General features: G+C 31.5%; 1 protein-coding gene across 1 annotated transcript; it reads left to right on the forward strand.

Moving 5' to 3' along the window:
- The first annotated feature begins 4,776 nt into the window (after positions 1-4,776).
- Positions 4,777-10,607, forward strand: LOC113555569 (tubulin alpha-3 chain-like). Its single transcript, XM_026960001.1, has 4 exons — positions 4,777-4,915; positions 8,184-8,406; positions 9,034-9,335; positions 9,757-10,607. Exons 1-4 carry the CDS (start codon positions 4,886-4,888, stop codon positions 10,579-10,581), a joined length of 1,380 nt encoding a protein of 459 aa, XP_026815802.1. The 5' UTR covers positions 4,777-4,885; the 3' UTR covers positions 10,582-10,607.
- The last annotated feature ends 1,814 nt before the right edge of the window (positions 10,608-12,421 follow it).

Here is a 12,421-nt window from a genome sequence, read left to right on the forward strand (position 1 = left end):
TCCAATTTAAATACGTCACGGTGTATCGAGTTTACAGCGCGCAGTGCTGCGACACTACACCGCGGGGCCGCGCAGTAGGTACGCGCGCAATGCACACCGCCAACCATTACCATCGTGTCTCGCCGGTGTCGTAGGTACGCGCCTCGCGGGAGTGCCGTCGCCGTCGGCGTAGGAGTGGAGGACGCGGCGTGTTCTACGATGCAGTATATTTATGCTCGTGCGTTCACGGTGGTGTTCTATTTGATTATGACGCGTAGGAAGAAAAAATGTACAGATTTATAGGGACAGAATATAATCCGCCGAATAGCCCGTTCCGGTGGTTCCCAATTGGGGGTCCGCGTAACCGTGCAGTGCCGAAGTTAGATTTCTATTTTATTTCGGCGAAATCATTAAACGCGTAGTGGTTTGAAATTCCAGGTATCATAAACAAATAGATAGATAAATAGACTCGATTATCGCGAAAAAGGTCGACAATTAATGATACGACTAATCGATCAATGGATATCCGTTCAAAATGATCAAAAGCGACTGGCCGCGAAAGCTTTAAGATATTCGATCCCCTTTTGCACAACATATAAATGTGAACGAGCTTTTTCTCCCTACTACTACACGAAAAACAAATACCGTACGACACTTAATATCGATGCTGATTCGAGACTTAAAATATCAAGCATGCAGCCAAACTTGGACGAGATGATGAACAAAAGAGAAAGGTTTCACTCGTCTCATAAAGTTCGAAAATCGATGCAATAACCAATTTATCTCATAATTAAGGTACACCAGCATTTGTTTTCCCTGACCATCTCCCACGTAATATAGGGATAAAGATACTCCGTACTTCCACGATTACGACTCTCTAGTTCAGTTTAGGGCAAAAGCACCTATTATACATTTTATAGGGAAGATACGGAATGAATTTCTCGTGCTCCAACGTGGCGTCACTACTTTATTATTTGCTGTATTTATTTTACATACACTATCACTATTAATTACTTTAAACACCTACGAAATATCAGCAAATCACTGTCGTGCGACATTGAATGTTTTGATTCGATTTTTTCACATCTGTATACCAAGGATAACATCAGTTCAGCCAATTGCACCCGATATGTGAAAATTATCACGCTTATTCTTATTACAAAGATTGTAATAAGATGGCTGTCGAGACACTTGTGCTCCGATGTCCTGGACAATACAACACGGGTACTACGACGAGGAACACTACACACGCGTATAGATGCTTTTAGTTTTATTCAGTTGACAAGTAGTTGTCGACCAGTGGCATTACTTATTAAATGCTGGTATGCATGGAAATTTGTTAATTTAATGGTTCGATAAAGTGTTATTGACCAATCACGGGCTACTAAAATATGTTTAAGGGACTATTAGCTCATTATTGATTCATTAAACTGTTCAGTGATGGTTTAAACGATCCGGAAATAGTGTATATCATTTATCGAATTCATAATTCCGGTGATAATTGTATAAGTAACACTGGTATTAGCTTATAACTGTATATTATAAACCTTTCCAATTATTCCGGATTAATTATTTATCATTCACTAAATTATAATAAAAATCAAAAAACACTTACTTTTTTTTTTTTACTACAATATTTATGGCTTATTTTTAACACGTTTTTTGTTTAATTATTTTAGCACATGTTTTCTTAACTCTTGACCAATTATTTTAATTTCATAAAATAAAAAGTTATTATTAAATTTGTTAGCATGTCATCTTTAATGAACATAGTGTTTGATTTAGTGTTCACGATTCGCATAAATTTCTCGTGGAAAGTATTATATTCATGGTCATTTGGGTCAACAGTCAATAGGCGTACTTTTATTATAGGACAGTACCTACTATTTGTATTTCCTAGCGTTCTTCATAATGTTCAATAATCAATTATATTCATTTTTGTTGTAATATTACAGAGTAATACTTATATTAGTATATTTTTTATTTTATTTTATTATTTAGTTTTGCTTATACATTTTTGATAAAAATTGAATTATGATTCAACCTTCGTTGTTTAATTAACTCAAGTTAATTATTTTCCATATCTTTACATAATATCAACACGAAATAATATTATAAATTTTACTAGTATCTAACCATTAATCAGCAGTTAGTGATTGTGGTTGATTCATGTTATATGTGTGCTAAATTTCAATTCAATGATATATCATTATATACATGAAAAAAGATTCTGACCGGCCAGCCTATTTCACCAAGTATATTTCACGATATGATGTACTTGTGTAGATTTTATAATTATGGGTTAACCATGCGTGTAGGATTTTGACCTTTATAAAGGACCAACTAGATCCAATTTACTACCCAAAACCATTATCAAAGTTAACATTTTTTGATTACTTGTTGTGTGTACAGATACAAAAAAAAAATACCATTTTTGTAAAATCAATACATTCATCGATTTGCTCAAAATCTAATTAAAACTAAGTCCATAACAGTTTAAAATAAACAAAGATTGGTAATTTTTTAAAATACTATAGCTCTTTTTCTCGATCAACGTATTCAACATTCTTAATTATTTATTACAAAGTTAAAAAAATCTAGGACATCAACTTAATCAGTGGCGTATCCACGATTTTTTTTGTTTTGAAGGGGGGTGTGGGATAGAATCGATTACATATCGCAAAGAAAAAAAACCATAATAACTACAAAACTAGTGTTTAAAAAACTATATTTAAAATTTTAAAACAATAGGTACATTATTATTTTAAATATACAAATTTGCCATATTATTAGTAGTAATGATAATTTATTACTATATTAATACTTGGGCCAGATTATTTCATAATGATATAAAATGTTCTTGAATTTATAAATCTATCATTCGAAATAATTTTGTTTAAATTGCTATCTGTGTTAGTTACAAGTTAGTGGATAATTGTTATCTTAATCTAAACTTAAGATTTGAATGTTCATTATATGAAAACATATTGTACTAATACTATACTAATTAAAAAAAAGAGAGATAAAACTACTACCATTAATAATTTATTACTTTAACGTTTTCATCAATTCATAATGTAATTCAATCGAATAATAATTTAAACATTGCTCATGGTCATAATATTATCATGCCCATCATAAATACACTTAAATAACAGTTTTTAGATTCACCAATATGGCAATATGTAAGTACAAAATAATAATTAATAAAATAAAATCTAAGTTGTGACTTTTACCTACATATTTTAAATTCCACACAGTTAAAACCCGTTTAGTTTTTATCAATTTTACCTCACAAGTTGCAAGTGAAATGATCAGTGAATGTAAATAAAAAATGTAACGTTCAATTATGTTTCGCCGTATTATAATAATTGATTTATTCAATCTTCTCCGCGAACAAGTCCCAGAACAACCCATAAATAGAGTAGTATGTATGTTAATTTCTTTTTCAAATCAACATACGTTATTTTGCAACGAACAGAGTGCATAGATACTACCTACTGCGACAGTCCACTTATAAACTGTCATTTCGATAATAACGACATATTTTTCACATTATACAGACCGCGTATTTCGCTGTATCACACAATATATAATATGACAGGTGTATAAATTATTATTATACATAATAATACTAGTACATAATTATATAATCGCGTCGTATTAAACGAATGAATAAATATACATTTTACAGGTAAGTAGTTGATAAAAGTATGTATTAAACATGTACTAGCATATAGTAATATTATAGTACAACGTTGTAAACGGTATTTAAATGAGAACGACGCCGCATTTTATAATATAGATACAGTTCGTTTAAATTATGTGAAATAATCGGAATTGACGGTACCTATATCTTGGGCATTAGTCCATCACGCTCGTATAATAGTATGCCGTTCGAATAATGTTTTATGATAATATAACTTGTATAGATATATATTTTTCATACTGCGAACAAGTCTAAGACTGTAAAAACACAGGCTGCGTCCCCCATACCAGCATATTACATTATCTAATTTTATCAAAATTTGAACTAGAAATGTTTACAAAAAAAAATTGTTGCATAAACGTTTTGAAATTTTTAAATTTCTAAGAGTACAAATTACATTTACATGGGATCTTGTATTTAATTCTATAGCTTTTTTTCTGTTGAACTTCTCAACTAGATACGATTTTCTACCTAAAACCACACTAAAAGCTAAAGATTAAAGCATTTTTTTCTTCAGGCACTAAGATAAATTTAATTAATTTAAAAAAACACTCATTATTGTAAAGCCAATATATTCTGCTCAGAATTTAAAGTAAATAAAAACGATAAAAGAACTGTTCTTAAATATTTCATTTTTAAATAAGGTAAACGCTATTAAGTATACCTAATAACTAATAATAATATTATATTACATTTACATAGCTACTAAAATAAACAATTTAATACCATGTGATAAGTGAATTTAACAAACGGTTTTTATAAAATATTACAACAAAAACTAAATAAAAAAAATATATAACGAAAATTATCAGATTGCTTGTATTTTATTTGTAAAAATAATAAATTAATAATTTCAGTTGTATAGTCTATTAGTCTTTATGTACATTAGTAATACATAGATGAAATAATTGTAACGATGTCAATATACTGATCAACTCATCATAATTATTATTATAATTGTTTTTTTTTTTTTACAGATTTAGATAGCAACATATATAATATTTGCTCCCGGTTGGCAAATTTGTCAACACGGCTGCAGCGGTGGAATCCTATTATGGTTATGTGTAAGGATAAAAAAGGTTCAGTCAATTTTTTTAATCTAATAATTTGCTACTCATATATCATACTTGTGGCTCATATTTATCCCGATAACAGCAATACTACAGTTCATTCATTGTCATAATAACATTGCACTTGATGACGACAATTTATATCAAAATTAAAGATGTATGATGTTTTTAAAAATAATAGAAACGATATCTAAATAGATTAAAATAATAATGTTGATAGTAGTTAAAAATAACATAAATTTAAATATGTGTATGGACGAATTTCCAACATAATGCATGCAGCACGCTAACCATCGTAAAATTATGATTTGAGCATTTTAATAATAAGGTTTAATAATACATCTAAAGCAACTAACCGACGTTAAAAATATTGTGCTATTGATAATAAGATAATAAAATAACACGCGGGTTAAGCAACTACATCGTACTTGTGCCAATATAGGCTACACGATATATTGTAGATTATCCATAGTAAATGAATACTTCCTAACCAAATTTGTGATTGAAGACGTGAATTTTCTACTAAATTTATTACCAAACTATATTTGGGGCCTGTTGGCTTGCAATATTGTGTATAGCATCAATAAAAAAGGGTTTTATAAGAGGGTCTTACAAAATTTCAGGAAAATTTAAGATACTCTTATTGTTCTGTGAACGTATCATAATATATTGCTTAAGACATGTGTAACGTGTATGAAGTAAAATTCATAAAATACTGGTTACACCACTGGCAATATTGTAAAAATGCGCGTCAATTTGGACCTCGGCAGAATTTTAAAAACCAACTATATTGGCGGTCTTAATATATATATAATATATTATTGTATGAGCGAGTTGCGGTGGTGATGATATAAATATTCTTTGAAAATATTTACAATATTAAAATCTGTCGTATCCATCGTTGAGTGTGACGCGTCGCTATAGAAGGCAATAGAATTTTCTCGTGACAACGGCCGTCTAGCGACCGTCCGTCGCTTGGAATCCAAATTCATTATTTCTACGAACGTTGTAACGTCAACACACGTTTTCCGAACATTTATATTTTCCGTTCAATTTTTTTTTTTTGTTACAACTATTCACAGTTCACACGTATTAATATTTTGTTTTCCTGTATTATATTAATTTTCTTTTCGTACCTGTTTTATAAAAAAATCAAATAAAATGGTGAGTAGCCTTTTTATTCTATCATTATAATGGGCTTTTCACCAGGCAGTGTTCAATCGCTATTATTTACTACCACTGCCCACTAAATATTTTTCATACTAATCTAAATTATCGATTTGCAAATATTTATTAATTTAATTATTTATAATTTACTTTGTCTTGGTATAATAATTTTAATTTAACGTTCGCATTTAAAATAAAAAATCACTCGAAATTATTAACTAATTATTTTTTTAATTTAATCATTGATTTTTTTCGGAAAAAAATGTACTTATCAATTATTTTATGTTTTTATTTCAACCTATTCAACTATACGGCTCTATATTAAATTACTACTAAATTATTATATTTTTATCGAGTAAATAAATAAATAAAATAATACCTAAGTGTGTTTTAAATGTAACATTTTTTTTTTTTTTAATGGAATTCTAATAAGTACCATTATTTCCCTATATTAGTATTTTGATTAATTCTATTTAATTTTTTTTTTTATACTTGATAATGTTTTGATTAAAATTCATAATTAACAATTTTATATTTAAAATAAATTTAGGTATAACTGAAATAAAAATATAATTAAATATCATTAATTAGTAAAATGCGTTAATATGGTTGTAAAAATAAATTGCTTTTACACATTTACGTATTGTAGAATCAATTAAATAATTTTCACTTAAATAAATTTGTAGCTTTTTCAATATCTGTTGCTATGATTTTATTGCCATAGTCGTCTAATAAAAAAATATTATTTTATGTATCAAATTTTTTTTCTTTGTACATTTAATTATTTTTGCCATAAAGTAGGATAAAATATAAATCAATAGCTTCGCTTAAAATCTGAATTTAATATTTATTTTATTTATTATTTATACCAGTGAAGATTTATTTCGAAATATAAGTTACAACCAAGTTTATTATTAATGGTTATCGTTTAAGTATTAAATAATTAAATCTCAATAGATATATTAAATAATATCAAATCCTCGGTAATGCCGTTCTGTATTGAAATAAATAAATTTATCAAGTATACTTATAATTCAATTATTTTCTAATATTTTAATATACACATAAAAATTTAAAATTAATGTAACGGTTATTACCTACTAATTCGCGAGACAATAAAAAAAAAACAATATATTTTTTGTATTATTTTAATTTTAACGTCTTAAATTGATAAATTATCTTATAATATTTTTAATTGATAAATATTATTTAATAAATTATTTTTTACACTTTACTGAAAAACAATTTTTAATGCAAATATCTTAAAATTTAAAATATCGTACTTAACGAATACGTTAATATTACTTAACATTATTATTTATTATTATTGTTTTAATATCAATAAATAAGTCATTAATATTATTGATACATATTATACAATTAATTTCTCAACATTTCAATATCTATCAAAAGCTTTATTAATTTGTTAAACGCCACAAATCTGTACAATAATAATACTTAATTATTATATAAATTATGACGTATGGCAATGCGTACGGGAATAAAATATGTCCGTACCACTAGGATTTGTCAATTGTACATTGAAGTCATATTTAAAAATGTCATATTCTCGTGGTGTAACGGCATGCGGTTTAAATTATCGCAAATATAAATTAACTCGTATACTGAGTACTGGCCGTGTTAATAATTAATCTGTAGTATGTTTTTAAAAACCATTGTATTTCCTTGACAACCGTTTTTGTTTAATTACGTTTTGGTTTCGAGTAACGCGTTTTCATTAATCTTGCGATCATTTCTGTATTATTAATTTAGTTATTTCGTTATTAAATTGAATTCGTTCTGAAATTTATTTCAATCATGGTAAGCACAATCATTCTGATTTGATTAATTAATATAGACATAATATTTTAACATGGTACAGTATATAGGTACTTAATTATATGCTAACTGGTAGATGTACTCATCGTTAAATTTAATGGTCCACGGCGGTGGCGGCAACGCAAACCCGTCGGCTGTCACGCCGCCGTGTGAAAGGGCTCGGCTATATTATTATTATTATTATTATTATTATTATTATACAATAATTGCATCGTATAATAGTGTGTTGTTAAACGGCGATCATGCGCCCACTGTTTCGTCGTCGAATCGTTTCGTTTTCACGACACATACCTCCTTAACACCGAGTATGGTGAGCACAGCGATCGACTTTTGAAAACCAAATGAATCGGCGTGAAACGGCATTATAATATTATGCCACTTGCATAAATTTATTGATGCAATTTCGTTTTTATTTCCAGCGTGAATGTATATCCGTACACGTAGGCCAAGCCGGAGTTCAGATCGGCAACGCGTGCTGGGAACTGTACTGTCTAGAACATGGTATCCAACCGGACGGACAGATGCCGTCCGACAAGTCTGTGGGCAGCGGAGACGACAGTTTTAACACGTTTTTCAGCGAAACCGGCGCCGGAAAACACGTACCCCGCGCCGTTTTCATAGACCTCGAACCGACTGTCGTTGGTAAGTGTACATTTTTTTTTCATTAAAAGAGGACGTTTCCACGTATTTTACGGGTTTTTGTTGTTTGTTTTTTACGGCATTGAGAAAAATAAATGTTCAATAGTCTATAGTACACGTATAAGCACAATAACAACTGGGGAATTATTATTATACATTGCATAATATATTATATTAGTAAATTGCATTTTGCATGTCATTAGTTTTAAATATATAGTTTTATATGTATAATTTTGTATTATATTTTATTTTTAACGTTCAAATATTAATATAAGTATAATCGTAATACTTAATTAATAACTTACTTTTGCAATGAGAAAAATAGCTATGTAAATTTAATTAAAAAATACGAACTATAACTCTGGGTTTTTTTTCTATTTAGACTAGCAAATTAAATGTGACAAAGACATGATTACAATTTAACTATTTAGAGCAAATTTTTTAGTGTTAGCTCTTGTATGTATTATATTGTGAATAGCATAGAAATTAACAAATAATTAAAATTAATTTCTTGGCCGTTAGTGCTAATAATACATTTTACCTGTCAATGAAAAAAAAATGCATTTAGACTTATTATTATTTCGATTTTTTGCGTGGTGTGTGATGGTGTATTATTATGCGTTTGTGCAGACGAAGTGAGAACCGGAACGTACCGACAACTATTCCATCCGGAGCAACTGATCACCGGCAAGGAAGACGCGGCCAACAACTATGCCCGCGGCCATTATACAATCGGCAAAGAAATCGTCGACCTAGTGCTGGACCGAATCAGGAAGTTAGCCGATCAGTGCACCGGACTTCAAGGGTTTTTGATATTCCACTCGTTTGGTGGCGGCACCGGTTCCGGTTTCGCGTCTCTGCTCATGGAACGGCTCAGCACCGATTACGGAAAGAAGAGCAAACTGGAGTTTGCCATTTACCCGGCACCCCAAGTGAGTACCAATCACCTTTACAATAGCTCTCGAGTGTGTTTATCGTATTATTTTTAAATATATATGTGTATATATTTTTATAAAAACCGTTGTTTTACTCGCCGTTTAAAAAATAAATATTAATAACACTATAGATATTTCTAACAAGATATTAAATTAAAATTGTAATATTATGCTTTCCGATCATAAAACAATAATTGCACTCGATAAATCTGCAAGCGGAGAGTCCTCGAGAACATAATATTATAGAAACGAAGAAATCATTTGCCGTTAGCAGTGTTCTTTTGAATAAACGCCTCGAAGAAAATACCCCCAACCCCCCACCCCCACCCCCCCCCTCAAATCCACCCCAAATTTTACACCGACCGACAAACGCGTAGTGTTTATTATGTTGTCGAACGCTAACAATCTCGTTACACAGGTATCGACGGCCGTCGTGGAACCGTACAACTCGGTGCTGACCACGCACACCACGCTCGAGCACTCGGACTGCGCGTTTATGGTGGACAACGAGGCCATCTACGACATATGCCGCCGGAACTTGGACATCGAGCGGCCCACGTACACGAACCTGAACCGGCTGATCGGGCAGATCGTGTCGTCCATCACGGCGTCGCTGCGGTTCGACGGCGCGCTGAACGTCGACCTGACCGAGTTCCAGACGAACCTGGTGCCGTACCCGCGCATACACTTCCCGCTGGCCACGTACGCGCCGGTCATATCGGCGGAGAAGGCGTACCACGAGCAGCTGTCCGTGGCCGAAATCACCAACGCTTGCTTCGAGCCGGCCAACCAGATGGTCAAGTGCGACCCGCGGCACGGCAAGTACATGGCGTGCTGCATGCTGTACCGCGGCGACGTGGTGCCCAAGGACGTGAACGCGGCGATCGCCACCATCAAGACCAAGCGGACCATCGTGTTCGTCGACTGGTGCCCGACCGGGTTCAAGGTGGGCATCAACTATCAGCCGCCCACCGTGGTGCCGGGCGGCGATCTGGCCAAGGTCCAGCGGGCCGTGTGCATGTTGTCCAACACGACGGCCATCGCCGAGGCGTGGGCCCGGCTCGATCACAAGTTCGACCTCATGTACGCGAAACGGGCGTTCGTCCATTGGTACGTCGGCGAGGGCATGGAGGAGGGCGAGTTTTCCGAGGCCAGGGAGGACTTGGCGGCGCTCGAGAAGGACTACGAGGAGGTGGGCATGGACTCGACCGAGGGCGACGGCGAGGCCGGCGAAGAGATATGACTCGTTTTTTGTACACACACATGTATAATACGCTACCGAATGCGCACTACCGCTGTTGTCGTCGTCGCTGTTGTAACACTATAAATAATATATTTTCATCATACGTGTCGTAGACATCGAAATAATATATATTCGTTCGTGTACGTTATTATTATCATTATTATAGGTCTTATTGTTTTTAGTTATGTTTTTATCGGTACGACGAGATAAGAGTTAAAAAAAAAAAAATAAAAAACTCGCCGAGGTGTATATACACGTGTATAGCATATATATATATAATATTACTCGTACACTCGTCTTGTGTATTATGCGTGACGGATAACGGCGATCGAAGACTGCGATAATACGATAAATCGGTATAATATATAAATATTAATATAAGACATACGAATAAAAATTATAAATTTCCAGTTGCACACCCTGCTGCGTTTGGATTGACGAAAAAAATAATTTCGGTAATGTGAGTGGAATTATTTTTCTTTTGTGGTTTTTTATTCGTAAAATACGTTTGAATAAAATCGTTTGTCCTTTATACGATTTTATACGACATAATTTTATTTACAACAATTGTTTTATTAATTGAAAAATTATACATTTATATTTAGTGTATGAACGTTAAGAACTTCTAAAGTTTCCTCGTTATTAAACAATTAATAATCAACTAGTTTTCAAATATTCTTGAATATTTGGATAATAACTTTAATGTTTTTTCTGATTAAATAAATTATAAATTTTTTCTTACTCAAAATTTAAAACATAATTTTTCTATTGCAATTTTTGTGGTATCTCCTAATATTTTATTTTTTATTTATTTAACGTTAAATTAATTAATTAAATTAATTTGCATACAAACAGTAAAAAAGTAACAGTAACAGTATAATACAGTTGTATTATGGTTTGTATTTCAAATAAATGGCAGGTGCTTATTAAAATATGTATCTATAGCTATTATATAATACATACTAAATAATACTATTTAATTTGCACTGTTTATAACTAATATGATATAGTAACTGTAAAGTCCTATGCTCTATACGAAGTATGAAGGGATCACGAGCAACATTGAATCGAGATTTTTAACGTATAACACTTTAGAACCTAAAGTTTAGGTCTTAACACGAGAGGAATGATTCTAAACATTTTATTATTAGACGATAATTGATTTAATTTTCGCTATGACACCACTCACATTTTATTTATCGTAAATTTGTTTTCTGCTAAACGTGTTTTTCAATATCTATCCGCCCCGTCCATTAGGTGCTGTGTTGGGCATAAACGCATAGTCCGACACTATAACGATAACGTGTTTCGGGTAATGGTTTTTGTGACAATGTTATATTCTAATATTATTCACGATCGTTGACATCCAATCGTTGAAAATAACATGAAATCGTATAGATTTTCATTATAATATTCTATAAGATAAAGTTTGAATAAACGCATTCCGACGACACACGCGTTTATAAACATACGTGACTGCAGAAGATAATAACGAATGTAGCAAATCTACTTCAATATTATATTACTATTTATTAAAATACTTGATAAGATATGATAGAACTTATATACATGATATACCTAATATTATGTTTTTTCAAACTATATTTAATGATTCATTTTTATCATGACAATATGAAATAAAGTTAACACGTGTTTGGGAATTAATAATCGTCAATAATATTATGTTAAAATACAAAAAAAACTATGTGGGTATTAGTTATTCATCGAATATTCCATTTGGCCATCGTCCAATTCGTTGTACAATGTCCCCATATCAACATCTATAAAAATTACTTATAAATAATTAATATAATTATACACAGCAAGGTAATATATAATA

Source organism: Rhopalosiphum maidis, chromosome 3, assembly GCF_003676215.2.
Source record: "Rhopalosiphum maidis isolate BTI-1 chromosome 3, ASM367621v3, whole genome shotgun sequence".
NCBI lineage: Eukaryota > Metazoa > Arthropoda > Insecta > Hemiptera > Aphididae > Rhopalosiphum > Rhopalosiphum maidis.

Bases quoted from the DNA above. Each gene is read 5' to 3' on its own strand.
- LOC113555569 (XM_026960001.1), top strand. From the start codon at position 4,886: ATGACGACAATTTATATCAAAATTAAAGAT. The intron at 4,916-8,183 runs GTATGATGTTTT...TTTTATTTCCAG, and splicing joins TTTATATCAAAATTAAAGAT to CGTGAATGTATATCCGTACA. The intron at 8,407-9,033 runs GTAAGTGTACAT...GCGTTTGTGCAG, and splicing joins CCTCGAACCGACTGTCGTTG to ACGAAGTGAGAACCGGAACG.